A 22,141-nucleotide genomic window follows, 5' to 3' on the forward strand; every position below is an offset into this window, starting at 1 on the left:
ACGACGTAGCCCTGTACGTGGCGCCAAACTAGCTAATGTAGCCGGCGGGCTCCGGTGCTCGAGGGCGCAGGCGCAAGACCTTTCTGGGCGGGGCTCCGGAAACCGCGCTGGAGCACCGGGTTCCGGATTGGCCAGCCTGGAGGCGGCCGGTTGGCTCTTCCTCCTGGTTCGTGCGCCTTACTCAGTAAGGCGGGGGCGAGCGAAATTCAAGCGTGGCTTTACCGTAAAGCCGTTTCCCACGGCCATGGAGGCTTCCCAAGGTTTAGCGGAAGTCGAGACTTTGAACCCACGGCTAGCTGAGAGTTATCTGAGGTATGTTTGGGCCTCCGGACGGGTCTAGCTCGCAGTCCCTGGCCTGGGGTTGGGGTAGAATGACTCCCACACGCTCCCCGCGGAACCGTTTGTGGATTTGACCGGCGTCTCCCTCACCCCCACCCCGCGCCCTCCCATCTTAGTCAAATAACTTTCGAGACAGGGTTTCTCTGTGTATCCCTGGCTGTCCTGGAACTCGCTCTGTAGACCAGGCTGGCCTCGAACTCATAGATATCCGCCTGCCTCTGCCTCCCAAGTGCGGGGCTTAAAAGCGTGTGCCACTACCTCCCGGCTGCAGAATGAACTCTTTAAGAGCCCGAATTTCAATTAATTGATGAAGTCCTTGAGTCTTTTTAACCTGAGCCTGGGCAAAAACAGAGGGAAAATGGTTCCCACGTTGTTAGTAATCGGTTAGTGGAAATGGGATCTGAAAAAGAAATGCTGTATAGTGTTTGATAAATGCTGTCAAATGCTTCGCTTCCTGATCAGAGTCTTGTCTTTAAATGAAAGAATGACCAGTTATAATGGTCGGTGAGCGAAGGGAAGGCATCAGCCAGAAACGGAACCGTTAAGAAATGGGCCTGAATAAGCAAGCTTTCACCAGATGACTGACCCGGAGCTTGGTAATGTGGAGAGGAATATTTAACTATTAAAAATTGTAGTACAGGGTTGGAGAGTTGGCTCAGAGGTTAAGAGTACTAACTTTTGGCACTTCCAGAGGACCCAGGTGCGGTTTTTAGCATTCATATAGTGACCCACAACTGCTTGTCACTCCAGTCGTGCAGGATCCTATACTCTCTTCCGGCTTCCACAGTGGTGCACACACATACATGCAGGCAAAACACGAATGCCCATAAAACTAATTTTTTAAAAATCTGCGTAAAACATAAGCAGAGGACTTGTAGGCATTTTTCCTAAAAGCATACTAATAGTGGCAAACAAGCACATGAGAGGATGCTCAAAACCACTTATCAGTAGAGGAAAGAAAATCGCAACTATAGTGGGGTGTGTGGCATTCTGTCCTGGGAACTGAACCAGGGTCCTCTGGAAAAGCAGTTAGTGCTCTTAATCACCAAGTCATATCTCCAGCATGGAGTGCATGTTGTTAACTTGTAGTTTTTTTGAGGCAGGGTTTTGCCATGTGTAACCCAGGCTGCTCTTGAACTCTTGTCTTTCTCTCTCAGCCTCCAGAGTATTGCAGGTGTGTAACACCCAGTCCTACGGAATTAAAGTTTGGTGTTGGTAGTGGTCAGAACCACCGGTATTCTGAGGAGGTCTCCCTTAAGGGACCTTCTCTTGGGTAAAAATGTAGAAAAAGGATTTCATGACAAACCAGAGAGAAGCAAAGTTAGCGAGTGTGTGGATATTTAGACCTGGAGTCTGTAAGTAGAGGCAGTACAGGGTGTGTGCTTCACAAGAGAGTTGACTCTCCTGTCTTCACAATGACTCTCTCTGTATAAAACTCTGTGGCGTTCGAAGTTAAATATCTCAAAGGTTGTAATTTTCAACAAGATTTGATTAAATCAAACTTAAAATTTAATTTAATTAAAAATAAATGGCTGGTTTACTTGTTTTTCTTTTCTTTTTGTTGTTTTTTTGTTTGGTTTGGTTTGGGTTTTCGAGACAGCCTGCCCTTTCTCTCCATAAAACATTTTATTGTGTGAGATGCCTTCTTGTGTGTTATTTGATGCACAGAAGATTTTATTTACTTTTTGTCCTCATTTATTTAGCTTATAACATAGCCTGGTTTCCTAAAGTAATACAAATAGCTTATTTGTCAGGCTAGAGCAAACAGTCCTTATGGGGGCCATTTCTGGGACACAGGTGTGTCAGCATATCCAGCAAGTATTCAAGTTGTGTTTTGTTTTAGGATGGAAAGGGTTTGTTTTAGCATCTACTTCCAGGCTATAGTCCATGACTGTGGAAAAGTCACATCATATTCACAGTCAAGAACAGAGAAAAATGAGCACATGCATACTTTTCAAAACAGGGTTTCTCTGTGTAGCTTTGGCCGTCCTGGAACTCACTCTGTAGACTAGGCTGGCCTCGATCTCACAGAGATCTGTATGTCTCAGCCTCCTGAGTGCTAGGATAAAAGGTGTGCACCACCACCACCACCACCACCCAGCACAAGTTTTTTTTTTGATATTTATTGAACTCTACATTTTTCTCTGCTCCCCTCCCCCCTTTAAGCCTCCCCCAAGGTCCCCATGCTCCCAATTTACTCAGGAGAACTTGTCTTTTTCTACTTTCACTTCCCATATAGATTAGATCTATGTAAGTCTCTCTTACTGTCTTCATTGTTGTCTAAATTCTCTGGGGTTGTGGTTTGTGGGCTGGCTTTCTTTGCTTTTATGTTTAAAAACCACCTATGAGTGAGAACATGTGATAATTGTCTTTCTGTGTCTGGGTCACCTCACTCAAAATAGTGTTTTCTAGCTCCATCCATTTTCCTGCAAAATTCAAGATGTCATTATTTTTTCCGCTGTGTAGTACTCCATTGTGTAAATGTAACCACATTTTTCTTATCTGTTTTTTGATCGAGGGGCATTTAGGTTATTTCCTGGTTCTGGCTATGACAAACAAAGCTGCTATGAACATAGTTGAGCACATGTCCTTGTGGCACGATTGAGCATCCTTTGGGTATATACCCAAAAGTGGTATTACTGGGTCTTAAGGAAGGTTGTTTCCTAATTTTCTGAGAAATCGCCACACTGACATCCAAAGGGGCTGTACCAGCTTGCATTCCCACCAGCAATGCAGGAGTGTTCCCTTTAGCCCACAACCTCTCCAGCATAAATTGTCATCAGTGTTTTTGTTCTTGGCCATTCTTACAGGTGTTAGATGGAATCTCAGAGTTGTTTTGATTTGATTTCTCTGATGACTAAGGTGTTGAACATTTCCTTAAGTGTCTTTCAGCCATTTTAGATTTATCTGTTGAGAGTTCTCTGTTTAGGTCTGTACTCCATTTTTTTTTTTTATTGGATTATGTGATCTTTTGGTGCCCAATTTCTTGAGTTCTTTGTATATTTTGGAGATCAGACCTCTATCTGATGTGGGGTTAGTGAAGATCTTTTCCCATTCTGTAGGCTGTCATTTTGTCTTGTTGATTGTGTCCTTTGCTTTACAGAAGCTTTTCAGTTTCAGGAGGTTCCATTTACTAATTGTTTCTCTCATTGTCTGTGCTGCTGGGGCTATATTTAGGAAGTGGTTCCCTGTGCCAATGCGTTCAAGTGTACTTCCCACTTTCTCTTCTATAAGGTTCAATGTGGCTGGCTTTATTTTGAGGTCTTTGATTCATTTGGACTTGAATTTTGTGCATGGTGATAGATATGGGTCTATTTTCATTTTTCTACATGTTGATAATGGTCTTGAGAAGTAGTGGACTGGGTATCAGGGGCTCTCTCCTCATGAAGGGATTAACTCTCAGCAAGTTTGCTTTATGTTAGTCACTTTCTGTTGCTATAACAGAATACCTATAAAAGAATACCTTTAAAAAACAGCTTAAGATTTATGTGTTCTCCCGGAGCAGTGGTAGTGCACACCTTTAATCCCATCACTTGGGAGGCAGAGGCAGGTGGGATCTTTGAATTTCTTGCCAGCCTGGTCTACAGATTGAGTTCCAGGACAGCCAGGGGTATACATAGAGAAACTGTCTCTATAACCAAAACAACAACAGATATTTATTTTGGCTTATGATTTTAGAGGTTTTGGTAATACTTGGCTGGCTGCATTGCTTTTAGGCCTTCCTTGGGTAAGGCAGGAGCTTCATGAGGAAGTAGCATAACAGAGGGAATAGGAAGGGAAGGGGAGTGACCTGGGGCAATGCATACCCCTCCTGGGTACACTCAGAGTCACTGGCTTCCTCACCTGGGCCCCATCTTCTAGGTTACACAGTTTCCTGATAATGCTAGTAGAGGTCTGTGGTACACACCTGTAATCCTGCAAGCAGGACAAGAACACCCAGTGCCCCCTGCTGCCTGGGGGTTGGTAGCAGCCTGACCACTGTCTTGTTGATAGGTCACAGTAACCAAGCCCCACTCCCCTACCCAGAGAAAGCGTGATCCCCATTGTGTAACTTAAGTCATGATTGTCCTGCTTCCCTCTCTAAAGACACAGGGTACACATTAACGAAGGTCACTTTCCCAAAGTATAAAATATCCCCTTTCCCTAAGAAACTTTGGAAGCTTTCTCGTGGTGCTCCTAAACACCTTTCAGACCCCCGCTGTTCAGTCAGCATTCATAAAACTTTTTGACTGAAAAGATAATCCACCTTCAAACCTACGTCAAACTTTCCCAAGCATTTCCCAGGCTGGGGGCCAGTTGCTTAAAAAGTTTCCTAGGTGGGCCTGGTGGCATTCACCGGTAATATCTGACACTCAAAGGCTTAGCCAGGAGGGCTGAGGGATAAAGGAAGGAAAGGCAGAAATATGGAAAGAAGGAAGAAGAGAGTGAGATAAATAGGAAGGCAGCCAGCGCTGGGCGGTGGTGGCGCACGCCTTTAATCCCAGTACTCGGGAGGCAGAGGCAGGCGGATCTCTGGGAGTTCGAGACCACCCTGGTCTACAGAGCTAGTTCCAGGACAGGCTCCAAAGCCACAGAGAAACCCTGTCTCGAAAAACCAAAAACAAAAACCAAAAAAAAAAGAGGAAGGCAGCCAGCTGCAGGGGTTCACCCCTATAGTCCCAGCTATCCTGGTGAACCTCTGAAAACAAACACAACATCCACGTGGTAGCTTACCAAACAAACCAAATGTAGTAAATGTTAATGAGCAAATGGAGCTTGTATTTCCCTAGGTGATTTGGATTTAACACTCTGGCTTTTTGGGTTTGTTTTTTTTTTTTTTTTTTTTTTTTTTTGGATTTTTTCGAGACAGGGTTTCTCTGTAGTTTTTTTGTGCCTGTCCTGGAACTAGCTCTTGTAGACCAGGCTGGCCTCGAACTCAGAAATCGCCTGCCTCTGCCTCCTGACTGCTGGGATTAAAGGTGTGCGCCACCACCGCCCAGCTAGAATCACATTTTGTTGTTGTTGTTTTGAGACAAGGTCTCACATAGCCTAGGCTGGCCTCTAATTGAATTTCTGGTCCTTCTGCCTCTACCTCCCAAGTGCCAGGATTACAGGTGTGTTCCACCATGCCTGACTAGACTCAATTTTTTTTTCTTTGAGACAGGGTTTCTCTGTGTAGCCCTGGCTGTCCTGAAACTCCTTGTAGACCAGGCTGGCCTCTAACTCACAGAGATCTGCCTACCTCTGCCTCCCCAGTGCTAGGATTAAAGCCGTGCACCATCACTGCCTTGCTAGACTCACGTTTTATCTAAATTTTAAGCATTCCACTCTCCCTTACCTTACTTAGGATAGGATGCCAATGTGAATAACCATTTGACAGCACTGGGCTCTACAGTACTTTTCACTCTTCCTTACTCTGCTTGGGTTCACACTTCCCTCCTTACATAGCTCTGAAGTTTAGAGTCAGTAATATAGAAACTTCCTTGCTTGTAATTGTAACTTTCTCTTCCCTGACCCCCTGTATTTTTACCCTCTTGACAAGACTACAACCTTCGTGTGGTATTTCTGGAAGTTGTGGATATTATCTTATATGACAAGAAAGTGTTGAGGGGCAAGATGGAATCAAGGTCACTAACAGTTGGCCCTAAAACAGTGAAATTTCCTCCAGATAATTGCAAGGGTCCTTAAAAGTGGTGGAGAAAGGTAGGAGAGCCAAATTATGCTCTAAAGGAGGACTCAGCAGGTTTTTGCTGACTGGTGAGATGGAAGTGGCTGTGATCTAAGAAATGTGAGCAGCCTCTAGAAGCTGGAAAGAAAAGATTCTTCCTCTTAGACCCTCCAGAAAGGAATGCAGTTCTACTGGTACCTTGATTATTAGCTCAATAAGACTTGTGGTAGACTTCTACAGAACCATAGGATAGAAGGTAATATGTGGCAATGAGCAGGGTGCTGCACACCTAGCACTTGGAGGCAGGAGCAAGAGGATTTCTGTGAGTTCATTCCCAGCCTGATCTACATAATGAGATCATATCTTAAAACTAACAAAAAAGGTAATGTGCACCTTTATGGTGGCCTATGCCTATAATCTCAGTGCTCAGGAGGTTGTGTCAATTGTGTTAAGTTTGAGATCAGCCTGGGCCACATAGTGAGTTCCAGTCCAGACTAAGCCATAGAGTGAGACCCCTGTTTCAAAAATGATAATACAGACTGGAGAGATGGCTCAGCGGTTAAGACCACTGGCTGCTCTTCCAGAGGTCCTGAGTTCAATTCCCAGCAACCAACCACATTGGTCTCACAACCATCATAATGAGATCTGGTGCTATCTTCTGGCCTGTGGGCATACATGCAGACAGAACACTGTATACATAATAAACATATCTTTAAAAACCAACAAAATGATAATGCAGAACTAGACAGGTGGCTCAGCGCTTAAGAGGTCTAATTTCCAATACCCCCATGGCAGCTTCCATCTGAAATGCTAGTTCCAGGGGGTTCATAGGAAATGTATGCACACTGTATACAGACGTACATGTAGGCAAAACACAAAATAAGAAGATAAGTAGTTTTAAGATAACATAGTTGTCCCTCTCTGTGTCCTTAGAGATCAGTTCTAGATTTCCCTTGAATACAAAAAAAAAAAAAAAACCCTGCAGGTATTCAAGTCTCTCATTCTTTTTTTTTTCCTTTTTTTTGTTTTTTTTGTTTTTTTTTTTTGAGATAGAATTTCTCTGTGTAGTTTTGGAGCCTGTCTTGGAACTCGTTCTGTAGACCAGGCTCACCTCGAACTCACAGAGATCTGACCGCCTCTACCTCCCTCAAGTCTTTCATTTAAAATGATATCATATCTGTGTCCTAGTTTAAATCATCTCTGTATTACTTATAATGCCTAATACAATGTAAATCTATGTACATAGTAATTAAGTTGTTCTGTTTAGGGACTAATGATAAGCAAAAAAGTCTGCATATTCAATACCAGTTATTGTTTTTTTCCCTAATAACTTCTTTTTAAAAATACTAGATTTGTTTTATTTTTAAATTATTTCTGTGCGTGTTTATGTGAGTGCAGGTGACCTCAGAGAACAGAAAAGTGTTGGGGTCCAATGTTAGTCCAGACCCTTAATTATTTTTTTTTTTGACCAGACCCCAACATAAACTATCTCTCCCCGGACCGGCGTGGAGGCGCGGGAATAAAGACAACTCACATGGCTTTATCGGGAGGGAAATTTTTAGTGGTCCCTCATGAAGTCTTGAATTTACATTTTGAAGAATTTTTTTTTATTTTTTAAATAGTCTTTATACCAAAACTTAACTGAGTGGGAAAATCATTAGCATTTTGTCTCCTAGGTAACCAGGTGAATGGCTTTTTGTCACATCCACAACTACCTGTTTGTTTTGTATGCTACCTGTCATACATAGGCTGAATTAACATCTCTATTTGGCATCCTCTAAATTACAAAGAAAGGAGCAAAATATCCTGACCTTTTTTAGCTTAGTGACAGCCTGTCTGGAAGTTTATGTGACCCATCTTAGGTGTGTCCTATGGCTTGATAGCTTGGCTGTCATACCATATAGAAGAATGGGCCGACAATTTATTCTTTCTTATTAATTTTAATAAAACCTGTGTTTCTGTAACAGGACAGGATGATTATGCCTGGCTTGGGCAAAGACTTCTATTTATATTTTTTGTCTTTGGAACAGGCATTTATATATGTGAGCTTCTGTCTTAGGCATCTGAGAAGAAGACACTTTAAACCTGTCATTGACTGCTGATCTCTGTGAAGAAAAGAGATTAATGGAGAGAGATACCTTTGGGCTCTGTGTCTTAGAGCCATGCTTTTTTGTTAGGATAAATTATAATGCTTTATGAATAATTATTCTCCCAAAGACTATAGTCTCCTATTTTAAGAGAATTACCTGATTTGAGAATGTTTTTTTAAGCTAGTTTAGAGTAGCTCTTAAATCTTTTTTTCCCCACACAGACAACTTGAGCTAACTCTTAAATCTTTTTTTTTTAAACATTTATTTATTTATTATGTATACAACTTTCTGCCTCCATGTATACCCACACGCTAGAGGAGGGTGCCAGATCTCATTACAGATGGTTTGGAAGCCACCATGTGGTTGCTGGGAATTGAACTCAGGACCTCTGGAAGAGCAGACAGTGCTCTTAACCACTGAGCCATCTCTCCAGCCCCTTAAATCTTTTTTTTTTTAAAGATTTATTTATTTATTATGTATACAACATTCTGCCTCAATGTATGCCCACACGCCAGAGGAGGGCGCCAGATCTCAGTACAGATGGTTGTCAGCCACCATGTGGTTGCTGGGAATTGAACTCAGGACCTCTGGAAGAACAGCCAGTGCTCTTAACCTCTGAGCCATCTCTCCAGCCCCCCCTTAAATCTTTTATATTGTATCAGTATCTAAAATTTTTAACATATGTATTAAGTCCCAACATTTATAGAATGTGTCAAACTTTTTTTTTAGCATTTGACAGGTTAATATCATAATTTTTTGTATTGTTGGTCAATACCAACTTTTTAAAATATCTTTGTTAGTACCATAATTTTTAGCATTTTTGGTCAGTACCAACTTTTTTAACATTTTATATGTAGTTACAAATATTAGGTCAATACCGGTAAGAGTATAATGACATTGTTGTTATTAAATACCAGTTTTAGTCTCTGAACAGCAGTTAAACCCTTAGTCTGTCCCCTTCTTAAGTGAAGAGGGGTTTTGGTTATTATTTTGAGTCTTTTTTTTTTTTAGGGGAAAACTTAGTTTTTAGGTTTAATTATTTAATCAAAATGAGATTGATTAAAATAGTTAAATGTTTAGTCTGCATCTCAGCTCCAAAGCAAACAGGATTTAAACTGCAGAAAATTGTAGTCATTGTGGTTAGGTCATCTCACCAGGGCCTCTGTGTGTCCCAAGTGTTTGGAAGCAGCTCAGCATCTGTCCCTCAGTGCAGCATGGCACCCTGCAGTGTAGAGTGGTGGTAACAGGCTCTGTAATCAGACACTCCTCTCTGTTGGGGGCAGGGAAGACTGGACCATGGACTCTTTTTTAACTCCTCTATGGTGTGTTTGTAGCTATGATGTTATCTGGTTTGTCATTTTTTTACTGTATATGTAGTCATCTTATTTAGCTTTTTTATGGCTTTTTTTGTGAAAAAGAACACAAACACATCCTTGACCCCAAATTAATATAGGTTGGGTCTTTTTATGATTTATTGTAAGGGCTTTTTTACCTTGTGTTAGCAAAGGTCACCTTGGCGCCATTATTTCTATGTGTGTGTCTATGTGAGTGCAGGTGATCTCAGAGAATAGAAAAGTATATTGAATTTGCCTGGGTTATGGGCTGTTGTAGCTTCCTCTGATAAAGGTGCTGGAAACCAAAGCTGGTTCCTCCTCTGCAAGAGCATTACATGCTCTTAGCCACTGAGCCATTTCTCCATCCTTCCATATATTTTCAGTCCACTGTTAGTTGAATTTGAGGATGTATAAACCATAGATATGGAGAATCATCCATAATTACTGTCAAGAAGGCTCATAATATTACTTGGCAGACTATATTTCTCTAATGTATCCACTAATCTGTTCTATTAGGTGGTTGTTTCTTATCATTCTGCTTTTCAAAGCCTCAATGCCTCCCTCATTTCTGAACCTATGACCGTGCTTCCAGTTTCACTGGGTTGATAGAAGCAGTCACAAGCTTCTCCCTGTCAACTCATGCCCCGGTGTGGTTCCCACTGTATTTCCAGCTCTGTGTCCTGTTAGTACAGATGAACTCTTCATGAGGCTCTGTATAAGGACTTTTATCTAACTTTTGTTGTTGCTAGAAAACAGACAAGAAATACTTTTGTTTTATTTTTTGCTTTTCTTTTTTTTAAATTTATTTTTAATGATTTATTTAACTTTATTTTATGTGCATTGGTGTGAAGGTGTCAGATCTCGTGGAACTGCATTTTCAGACAGTTGTGAGCTGCCATGTGGGTGCTGGGAATTGAACCCGGGTCCTCTGGAAGAGCAGTCAATGCTCTCAACCGCTGAGCCATTTCTCCAGGCCCATATTTTTTGTTTTTCTGAGACAGGGTTTCTCTGTGTATAACAGCCCTGGCTGTCCTGGAACTCACTCTGTAGACCAGGCTGGCCTCGAACTCGGAGATCCACCTGCCTCTGCCTTTTGGGTGCTGGGACTCAAGATGTGTGCTGCCACCTAGTCAAAAAAAATACCCTTTAAAGCTGGTGGGGGAAGTAGAGGCTAGTCTGGGCTACATAGAAAGACCCTGGGATTTTAATTACTTTTTAAATTTTATTTTGAAAATTGAAAATAGATTTTTTTCATACAGTATATTCCAGTCACCCTTTCTTTTCTCCCAGTTCCTCCTCGAATCTCCCTACTTCACCACCACCCAAATCTATACTCTTTCTTTCTCTGTCTCAAAAACAAACAGGTTGCTAGGCAGTAGTGACACACGCCATTATTCTCAGCACTCAGGAGGCAGAGGCAGGTTGATTTCTGTGAGTTCGAGGCCAGCCTGGTCTACAGAGTGAGTTCCAGGACAGTCAGGGCTATGCAGAGAAACCCTGTCTCAAAAAAACCAAAACAAACAAAAAGAAAACTAACAGATATCTAAAAAATAATAATAAAAGCAAGGAAGTTTTCCAACTTTGAGTAATACTAATATTGATCAGAGGGCTCACTGGTCATAGTCTAATTCTTTGCAATTCTTTGCAAACTTGCACCCCCCCCCCCCCCATGATGAGGAAGTAGTATGTTGGGGATATATAGTAGTAGTCTTGAATATCCTGTTTTCTGTCTACTTTTCATTCTTCTTTAATTGGTTTCTCTGATATTTTGTCACAGTGATGAAAAAGCTAAGCAACACAAAAAGATACATATTATCAGTGTGACATTTTTCTGTTGACTTTTTTTGGTTTTGACTGGCCTGGAGCTCACTATGTAATCAGTCTGACTTTGAGCTCAGATCTGCCTACCTCAGCCTCCTAAAGGTAGACCACTACACCCAGCTCTGTTGACCTTGATCACCTGACTTAAGTTTGGCTTGCCAATTGATCAATATATAAGGTTAATTTTCATCGGAGGGACCCCTTTCCATACTGCACCATTTGTTAGCATGTCGTAATGTGCAGCATACATTTAAGGAGTAAGAATTAGACCTTATCTCATTGAGAGTAGAATGTTTACCTTATTTGACGTTCTTCTGTGTGGGAGATTTGTCTCCATATTTATTTACTTGTTTGTTTACTCGATTTTATTGCTATGGGCTCATGGACATTTATTTCATACTTTTGAGTTCTATACTACAATTCAAGTGTTCTATCTCCAAGCATGGTGATCTGGTTCAGTTGATTCCTGAGTCAGTTTGACATATCCACATCATTATAGAGTTAGTTTTTTTGGGTTTTTGTTTCTTGTTTTGGTTTGGTTTTGGTACAGGGTCTCTTGTATCCCAGGCTGGTTGAACTCTTGATCATCCTGCTTTTACTTTTGAAATTCTGGGATTATAGCAGTGTACCACCATACCCCATTAACTCCGTGTATTTAAATCACAAAATAACCTACTCTTTTGGACTCCAAGTTCTTACATAGTTTAATTTTTGCTGTGGTCCTAGAATCATCCATGTTTTCAGAGAACTGGTTTCTTTGATTGTGGAGTTATATTAGACTCCTCGGTGTGGTACTAAGTATGTTTATTGTTACTATCATTGCTTCTAGACCCTCTTTTATGACAGAAAGTGAGTAGATATATATAATGATCCATATATATATTTCTTTATAACCATTTCTATCTACATTAAAGTAGACATGGATTTGTACTCTTGTCCCCAACTCTGATCTGTATCTCTGTGGATAGCTCTTGCCATGCCTCTGTAAAACTCCTACTGCAGCAGTCAGAAACTTGGCTCCCACAATCTGTCATTAGTCACTTACCTTTGCAAGTTCAGTATCCATGAATTGCTGTTAAAATACAGAAATTCTGCCCGGCGTTGGTGGCGCACGCCTTTAATCCCAGCACTCGGGAGGCAGAGGCAGGCGAATCTCTCTGAGTTCGAGGCCAGCCTGGTCTAAAAGAGCTAGTTCCAGGACAGGAACCAAAAGCTACGGAGAAACCCTGTCTCGAAAAAATCCAAAAAAAAAAAAAATACAGAAATTCTGATGATTATAAGAAAAACAAGCATCGACCTCGTTCCCAGCTTCTCCTTTACTATCACAACATAGATCATTGCTGACACCAGATGGGCAGAGGCTATTCACACATTAGCACACATACTTTCAAGCAATTCCGTCAGTTTCTATTGCTGTGATAAAACATGACGAAAACAACTTCAGAGGGAAAGGTTTATTTCACCTTACAGTCCATCATGAAGGAAGGGAAGTCAAGGCAGGAACTGGAGCAGAAACCGTGGAGAAGTGCTGTGTACTGACTTCCTTGCTAGTGGCTTGCTCAACCTGCTTTTTTTTTTAACAAGCCCCAGGACCACCTGGCCAGAGGTAGCACTGCCACAGTGAAACTGGGACCTCCCACATCAATCATTAAAACACTACATTCGCAGACTCGACTACAAGACCGCCTTATGGAAGCATTCTCGGTTAAGATTCCCTCTTTCCAACCAGACTGGCAGTGTGCACCTTTAATCCCAGCACTTGGGGACTTGGGGGGCTGAGGCAGGCACTTCTTTGTGAGTTTCAGAGCAGAGAGACCCTGTCTCAAAAAAAAAATTAAAAAATCCCTTTTCTCAGATATGTTATAGGTTAAGCTGGGCGGTGGTGGCGCATGCCTTTAATCCCAGCACTCGGGAGACAGAGGCAGGAAGATCTCTGCAAGTTCGAGACCAGCCTGGTCTACAAGAGCTAGTTCCGGGACAGGCTCCAAAACCACAGAAAAACCCTGTCTCGAAAAACCAAAAAAAAAAAAAAGATAAGTTATAGGTTGGTATATAAGTTATATGTATAGGTTTGTGTCAAGTTGACAAAACCAACCACCACAAGCTCAAAGTCCTAACCCCTTGATCTTCTAATGGTGTGTGATGATTTGTGTGCGTGTTTCTCTCTCTCTCTCTCTCTCTCTCTCTCTCTCTCTCTCTCTCTCTCTCTCTCTCTCTCTCTGTGTGTGTGTTTGTGTAGAGTGTTAGGTATATAGGTGTGTGGGTGCATGTGCATAATATGTGTATATCGTGTGGACGTAGGTACAACCTCAGCTGCTATTCTTAAGCCTCTGTCCACCTTGATTTTTGAGATAGGGTCTCACATTGATTTGGAACTCACCAATTAAGCTAGGCTGACTGGCCATCAAGACTCAGGGACCCTCCTGTCTCCACCCCTCAAGTTTGGGATAACAAGTGCATGCCACTACTCCCACTTTTTGCATGGGTACTGAGGAGCAGACTCAAGTCTTCATGCTTGTAGAGCAAGCACTGTTCTGGCTGAACTGTCTTCACATTGCAAAGTTTAAAACATTTTGTGTGTGTGTGTTCTACCAGCTTTTTTTCTTTTGGGCCACCAACCACTCCTAAATCATGACACAGAGACTTATTATTAGTTATGAATGCTCAGCCATAGCTTAGGCTAGTTTCTTACTAGCTCTTATAACATAACCTGTTTCTCTTCATCTGTTTTGCCTCAAGGCTTTTTACCTTTCTTTATTTTTTGTTTATTGTTTTTTGAGACAGGGTTTCTCTGTAGCTTTGGAGCCTGTCCTGGAACTAGTTCTTGTAGACCAGGCTGGCCTCAAACTCCCAGAGATCCACCTGCCTCTGCCTCCCGAGTGCTGGGATTAAAGGTGTGCGCCACCACCGCCCGGCAGCTCTTTTCTTTTCTACTTTCACTGTTTCTGTTGGCTGGCTGGCTGTGGTGAGTGGCTGCCTGACTTCTGGCCTCAGGTGTGTCCCTCTCTTTCTCCCTCATTCTCTCCCCTCTAGAGCCTAGATTTTTCCTCCTACTTATTCTCTCTGCCCATCAGCCCCACCTGTCCCTCTCTTGCCTAGATATTGGCTGTTCAGCTTTTTATTAGACCAGTCGGCCTTCGGCAGGCAAGGTGAAACAAATACAACACATCTTTACATCCTTAACAAAGGCAGCATAAACAAATGTAACACACCTTCACATAGTTACAGTAATATTCTGCAGTATAAACAAACACAACACATCTTTGCCTAGTTAAAATAATATTCCACCTTTCCATGGCCTCTGCATCAGCTCCTGCCTACAGGATCATTCCCTGTTTGAGTTCCTGTCCAGACCTCTTTTAGTGGTAAACAGCAATGTGGAAGTGTAAGCTGAATAAACTTTTTTCCCTCCCAAGTTGTTTTTGGTCATGGTGTATCATAGCAATAGTTACCCTAAGACACACTAAGTACACTTATTGGGAATATTGAGGCAGAATAACAGATCCACCTGGGGCATGGGGTAAGAAAAAAACCTTAAGTGAGACCTGAACTGTATCTTTTAAGAAACTTTAAAAAAACTGGTATGTATTAATTATATAAAATAATGGGTTTCATTATGACACTTTAATATGTGTGTGTGTATAGACAGTATGTTGATTGTATTATTTCCCCATTATCCATATTTAAAATGATTTGTAATACCATCTGTTTTTTTGCAAACAACAAAATTTCCTGGAACTGCTGTGTCGATCAAGCTGGCCTCAAACTTAAAGATCAGTCTGCCTCTGCCTCCGCCTCCTTGTGCTAGAATTAACGTTGTGTACTACTATACCTGATGATCTTCTTAGTAATATCTGAGTAGTACTCTATTGTGCATATAAATATTTGTGTGTGGCCTCTGGGTGAAAAGCATTAGTGTCAATCACCTAGTTACTTTTATGGGTCTGTGAATTCTTAAATTCGAACAGAGAGTCAAAAAATCTAATGTTGAAACCCAGAGATTTGTGTCTTAACAAGCCCCTTCCCAAGAATGTCTATAGAAAATTTAAGAGTCATCTTTACTTGTCTTTGTGTAATGGAGATTACACCTAGAGCCTTGTGAATGTTAGACAAGTGTTCTACCATTGAATTAGATATCTTAGCCTGAGAATCAATGTTTTTTAGCCTTGTTTTTTTTTTTTTTTTTTTTTGCCTTTTGAGCCAGTGTATAGCTCAGGCTGGCCTTTAACTCATGATGTTCCTGCTGTCATTGGAATTACGGATGTGAGGTACCACACCTGCCTCTGAAAATGATGAGTGAGGTGAAGTTAGCACAGTGAGAGAGGGGAGTGTTCTAGAAAGAGAGTGGTGGTGCGAGTTTGTACTTAGAGGACACAGAAAAACGTAATGGTGTAAGGACTTAGAATAAAACTTGTAATGTATGATAGTATAGGCCTTTGATCACAGCACTCAGGAGGCAGAAGCAGGCAGACCTTTGAGTGTGAGACCAGATCAGTCTGGTCCAGTCTACACAGTGAGTTTCAGAATAGCCAGGGTTATATAGGAGTACCCTGTCTCTAAAACAAAAATATCTAAGGTAGGTAGTGACTAGTAAAGACAGAGGGGTCGTAGGATATGTCAGAGAGGACTTGTACTACCAGATTAAGCAGCTTAAATTTTGTAGACTATGGGTCCACCATAGACATTTTTGAGTTAACACCTTCATTGAATGCTTATGCCAGGCATTTCTCCTAGTGATACTATACAGTTCAGTGACATTCATTATATTCACATAGTTGTGGAAGTGGTGTGTTCAAATAATTGTATGCCTTTCACATAGCTAATTTTAGGATATTTTCATTACCCTCCAAAGAAATTCGTAACATTTAGCCATCGCCTCTCCAGCCCTAGAGGGTTATAAAGTAGTGCCTTATTGTGGTTTTGGTTTGCATTTCCCCATGACTAACATCTTTTTATGTTCTTATTTCCCTTTTAATGGTTTTTGTTTTGTTTTGTTTTTCAAGACAGGGTTTCTCTGTGTCTTTGGAGACTGTCCTGGAGCTAGCTTTTGTAGCCCAGGCTGACCTAGAACTCACAGATCGTGTGCCTCTGCCTCCTGAGTGCTGGGACTAAAGGCTTACACCACCACACCCAGTTCTATAAAGTATTTTTGTTCTCATTTTTGAGGAACCTCCATATTGTCTTCCATAGAGGCTGTACTGTTGTATATTCCAAACAGTATGTCAAGACTGCTCCCTACCCCAGAATTCTTGCTTTCTTGTCAGCATTTGTCTTGGTTATTCTAAGTTGGGTGAGATGGAGTTTCTTATATTTTTTTACTTATTGTTAGTGTGTGTGTGTGTGTGTGTGTGCGCGCGCGCGCGCGTGCGTGCGTGTGTGTATGTATGTGCAGAGGTCAGAGTACAGCTCTGGGGACTTCCTTCTATAATGGCTTCTAGAGAGTGAACACAGGTTGTAAGGCCTGGGCTGAAAGTGCCTTTACCAGCTGGGCTATCTTGCTGGGCCAGGATGGAGTCTCATTGTAGTTTTGATTTGTATTTCCCTACTAATAATATTGAGCATTTATTCATATCCATTGTTCATTTTTATTTTGTGTTTTTTGAACTAGAGTCTCATGTAACGTAGATTGGTGTTAGATTTGCTTTGTAGCTGAGGATGGCCTTAAATTCCTAATTCTGTCTCTACTTTCCAAGGGTTGATATTATAGACATACACTAACATCTCCAACTGTAGTTCTTCTTTGTGTTTGTTTTGAGGCAGGGAATTAACTCTAGCCCAGGCTGGCCTAGAACTTAAAAAGGCCTTTTTATATCCATCCATTCCTCCATCCAGCTAGCTATTTTGAGTGTAGGTGAGTAGATGCACATGACAGCATGTTTGCAGGTCAGAGGACAACCTGAGGAAGTCAGTTCTCTCCCTCTTCTATGTGGATTCCAAGGATCAAACTCAGGGCTTGGTGGCAACCCCTCTACCCATTGAGCCAGCTCACCAGCCCTGGCCTGGAACTCTTAATCCTCTTGTCTCAGCCTCTGAAGTGCTTGAAGTACAAGTATGTATTTTTTTTCTGTGCTAATCTCTGCCGTCCTGAATTAAAGGCTTTAGAAACCCAATTTAGTTACAGGGCTGAATGAACCTCATCTAGTAAAATGCTTGCCTAGCATGCACAAAGCCCTGAGTTTGTCTCCCAGCACCTCATATAAAATTGGGCATAGCACATGCCTATAATTCCCAGCACTCATGAGGTGGGTTAGGGGTCAGAGGCTAGGGAGAGATAAGTTCAAGGTCACCCTTGGCTATATAGTGAGTTTAAGAAGAACTGCATGGGGTACTTGAAACTGTCTTTTTTTTTAAAGCCCACTACAGTCTGGATTAAAAAATGGACTCTGACCCTAGAGGCTCCTTTATGCCAAGCAAGTATTTTACCACTTGAGCTACACCCCTAGTCCCATGTCTTATTTCTTTACCTTTTTTTCCCAAATAGATATGTGCAAGAAGCCAAAGAAGCAGCTAAGAATGGAGATCTGGAAGAATCATTGAAACTTTTCAATTTGGCAAAGGATATTTTTCCCACCAAAAAGGTGATCAGCAGAATCCAAAAACTGCAGGAAGCTTTGGAGCAGTTGGCAGAAGAAGATGGTGATGACGAATTCACAGATGTGTGCAACTCTGGCTTGATGCTTTATCGGGAGCTGTATGAGAAACTCTTTGAGCATCAGAAAGAAGGCATTGCCTTTCTCTACAGCCTGTATAAGGATCAAAGAAAAGGGGGCATCTTAGCAGATGATATGGGATTAGGAAAGACTGTTCAGATCATTGCTTTCCTGTCTGGTATGTTTGATGCTTCACTTGTGAATCATGTGCTATTGATCATGCCAACCAGTCTCATTAATACATGGGTCAAAGAATTTGCCAATTGGACACCAGGAATGAGAGTCAAAACCTTTCATGGCTCCAGCAAGGATGAACGCACTAGAAACCTGACACGGATTCAACAAAGGAGCGGCGTTATTATCACTACTTACCAGATGCTAATCAATAATTGGAAGCAACTTGCAAGCTTTAATGACCAAACATTTGTATGGGACTATGTCATTCTTGATGAAGCCCATAAGATCAAAAGTGCCTCCACCAAGTCAGCAATATGTGCTTGTGCTGTTCCCGCAAGTAATCGCCTCCTCCTCACAGGAACACCAATCCAGAATAATTTGCAAGAACTATGGTCCTTATTTGATTTTGCTTGCCAAGGCTCCTTGTTAGGAACATTAAAAACTTTTAAAATGGAATATGAAAATCCTATTATTAGAGCAAGAGAGAAGGATGCTACCCCTGGGGAAAAAGCCTTGGGACTTAAGATATCTGAAAATTTAATGGAAATCATAAAACCCTATTTTCTCAGGAGGACCAAAGAAGAAGTGCAAACGAAAAAGGCAGATAAGCCAGAGGCCAGGCTTAGTGAAAAGAATCCAGGTGTTGAAGGCATTTGTGAGATGCCTTCCTTTACCAGGAAAAATGATTTCATTGTTTGGATACCTCTTGTGCCTTTACAAGAGGAGATTTATAGGAAGTTCGTGTCTTTAGATCACATCAAGGAGTTACTAATGGAGACACGCTCACCTCTGGCTGAGCTGGGTGTCTTAAAGAAACTCTGTGATCACCCTAGGCTGCTGTCTGCACGAGCTTGTCATTTGCTCAATTTAGGGACTGCCACATTGTCTGCTCGGGATGAAAATGAGCAAGGAGATACCTCAGATGTGAACAGCATTGATCACCTAACTGACAGGGTACTGATGGAAGAGTCTGGAAAAATGATATTCTTAATGGCCCTGCTAGAGAGACTTCAAGATGAAGGGCATCAAACTGTGGTGTTTTCTCAGTCAAGACAAATTCTCAACATCATTGAGCGCCTTTTAAAGAATAAGCACTTTAAGATGTTACGGATTGATGGCACAATTACTCATCTTTGGGAACGAGAAAAAAGAATTCAGTTATTCCAGCAAAATAAAGAATACTCTGTTTTTCTACTTACCACTCAAGTTGGTGGTGTCGGTCTAACATTAACTGCAGCAACTAGAGTGGTCATTTTTGACCCTAGCTGGAACCCTGCAACTGATGCTCAAGCTGTGGATAGAGTTTACCGAATTGGACAGAAAGAGAATGTTGTGGTTTATCGCCTAATCACTTGTGGGACTGTAGAGGAAAAAATATATAGAAGACAGATTTTCAAGGACTCGTTAATCAGACAAAGTACTGGTGATAAGAAGAACCCATTCCGCTATTTTAGCAAACAAGAGTTAAGAGAGCTCTTCACAGTTGGGGATCTGCAGAACTCTGCAACCCAGCTGCAGCTTCAGTCTCTGCATGCTGCTCAGCGGAGATCTGATGAGAAACTAGATGAGCATATTGCCTACCTACACTCACTGAACATAGCAGGAATCTCAGACCATGATTTGATCTTCACTCATGAGCTGTCTGTTAAAGAAGAACTTGCCATGGTAGAAGAGTCTCCGTACATTCAACAGAGAGTGCAGAAAGCCCAATTGCTTGTTGAATTTGAATCTCAAAATACAATGGAAAGACAAAAAACTGGAAATGAAGAGACCTTGCTCAGAGCACATGCATTTTCTTCTCAACGGAATAAGAAAGGTCCTGAATTGAACAAACCCCGGCCTCAACCATCACACCTTCTGACTAATCCTACTCAGGTAGAGGCTATCAGTTCTCAGATGGCCAGTATAAGCATTGGTGATCAGTCTTCTGAGAGTGAGTCCCAAGATGAGTCCCAAGATCCCTCCAAGTCACTTGATGTTACTTTGCTGCAAGGTGATGGGCACCACTATGAAAGTACATTGGATGCTGACACTGGAGCTACTTCACCCCAGGAGGGAGGAATTTGGACTGACTCTTCACTGGGACCTGCAGAATGTTTTGCAGCTGGAAATGAAGCTATGCAAAAGAAGGCATCACAAGCATCACCTGGACAAGAGGCCCTGCCGGAGAACCTCCTGGGAAGTTTTAATTATTTACCTAGACAATCCATGAAGGCTGATCTTGGGTCAAATTTAGATCTACAGGATAGTAGTCCCACAGCAGATGAAAATCAAAACATAGAATCAGATGCGCACGTGATAGAAATATCTGATGTCTTGTCAGCATCTCCTAGTGCACTGCAGGGTGCTCAAGCTAGCGAGGCCCAGTTGGAGTTGAAAGAGGACCTTTCAGAGTCACCACCAGAGTATGCATGTGATTTCAATCTTCTCCTGGAAGACTCCGCAGACAATAGACAAAATCTCTCCAAGTTTTTGGGACTTGTTGAGAAAGAAAATAGCTCGCAAAGCCCTGCAGCTAACACTAGGGCAGAGTCAGCAGTTAATCGCAGTTTTGATTCTTTTAATGAGAGTGATGAAGAACCAGACATGATTATTGTGAAAACCAGAAGCAAAGCTAGAAGGATCCTCTCAGACACTGAAGATGAAGATGCTTTTAAAGGTACTTCCAGCACAAGTTCATTTAGCACCTCTCCCTATCAGTTCTCATCTGTGAAACAATTTGATGCTTCATCTCCCAAAGATGACAAAAGTCCACCTGGAAGGTTCTTTTCACCAAAAATAACTGATAGTGTGAATATATCCTTAGATTCTAGGAGATCTCTGGCTTCTAGGAGGTCTCTGATCAATGTGGTTTTAGATGACGTGGAAGATATGGAGGAAAGGCTTGAGAGTAGCAGTGAGGAGGAGAGTGCTCCAGGTCATGAGGAAGAAGAGGAAGAAGAGAGCAGTGAGGAAGCCTCTGTGCACACAGAAGAGGATCCTTCTGAGGAAGCACAGGCTTCAGGAAACAAGCCGAGCAGCTTGACTGAGTCTGAGCCTAGACCTCTGACCCCGAAGAGCTCTCCCTGTTCCCCTGAACCTTTGTCGAGCGACCCTTTGGTTGATCCTCCCCAGGAACCAGCCGTGGAGGCTGCTGATGACTATGAGACTCTTGTAGCTCATGGAAGAGAACTAAAAGAGTGTGGGAAGATACAGGAGGCTCTCAACTGCTTAGTGAAAGCTCTTGACATAAAGAGTGCGGATCCTGAGGTCATGCTCATGACTCTAAGTTTATATAAGCAACTTAACAACGCTTGAGAACTTTAGAGCCTGGTTAGTATGTCTAAAAGGAAACTGAACAGAAGTTTTGTTTAGTATTTCTTTCCTTGAATATTTCAATTTTTTCTTTTAGGCATATTATACAAACTTTCAGATGACTTTTTTTGTATTTTTAATTGATACTTCCTAAAGTTTTTGTGAAACTATCTGGGTTATTTTTTTACTCTGAAAAGGACCATCTTGTCTGTCAGCTCAGATCAGAAAATTAAAGTGACTTTTCTCAAGTGTTTTCTTCTCCATTCATGTTCTTTGTTTTCTTTTTTCTTTTTTTTGTTTTTTGAGACAGGGTTCGTTCACTTTCTTTCATGAAGTGATAGGCAGACGTATACAAAAACTCTTTAGTTACTACAAGAGCTTGTCACTTAGCATCCTAAATCCTGAGACATGTAGTAAAGTGTTGTTTGTGCCTGCGACTTGGCTGCAGATGGTGCCTGTGCTGGCGTTCTTCAGCTACTAGCCTGCCCTGCAGTGACTCTTCCTACCACCTGGGTAGTTAGTTCACTTACCTTTGACTGTCTGCTTTTTTTAAAGCCACTTACTGGTTTTTGTTTTGTTTTGTTCAGTTTTCTAGTCTTTTTAAGTTTTTTTAGTCTCTACATAGCCCTGGCTGTGCTCAAACTCACTCTGTTTACCTGACTGCCATAAAACTCACAGAGATCCATCTGCCTCTGCCTCCTGGGATTAAAGGTGTTTGACACTACACCCCATTTATGCTGCTGTTTTGAGGTTATCACATCCTGTCTTTGGGATGTAGACTAGAGAGAA

At 41.8% G+C, this 22,141-nt stretch overlaps 1 protein-coding gene across 1 annotated transcript; it reads left to right on the top strand.

Moving 5' to 3' along the window:
* Positions 1-205: 205 nt before the first annotated feature.
* LOC121445193 (DNA excision repair protein ERCC-6-like) lies at positions 206-21,734 on the top strand. Its single transcript, XM_041647204.1, has 2 exons — positions 206-312; positions 17,713-21,734. Exons 1-2 carry the CDS (start codon positions 245-247, stop codon positions 21,353-21,355), a joined length of 3,711 nt encoding a protein of 1,236 aa, XP_041503138.1. The 5' UTR covers positions 206-244; the 3' UTR covers positions 21,356-21,734.
* Positions 21,735-22,141: the final 407 nt, after the last annotated feature.

Source organism: Microtus oregoni, unplaced genomic scaffold (genome assembly GCF_018167655.1).
Source record: "Microtus oregoni isolate MIOR12 unplaced genomic scaffold, Mior012 000163F_ref0000286, whole genome shotgun sequence".
NCBI lineage: Eukaryota > Metazoa > Chordata > Mammalia > Rodentia > Cricetidae > Microtus > Microtus oregoni.

Bases quoted from the DNA above. Each gene is read 5' to 3' on its own strand.
- LOC121445193 (XM_041647204.1), top strand. From the start codon at position 245: ATGGAGGCTTCCCAAGGTTTAGCGGAAGTCGAGACTTTGAACCCACGG. The intron at 313-17,712 runs GTATGTTTGGGC...TTTCCCAAATAG, and splicing joins CTAGCTGAGAGTTATCTGAG to ATATGTGCAAGAAGCCAAAG.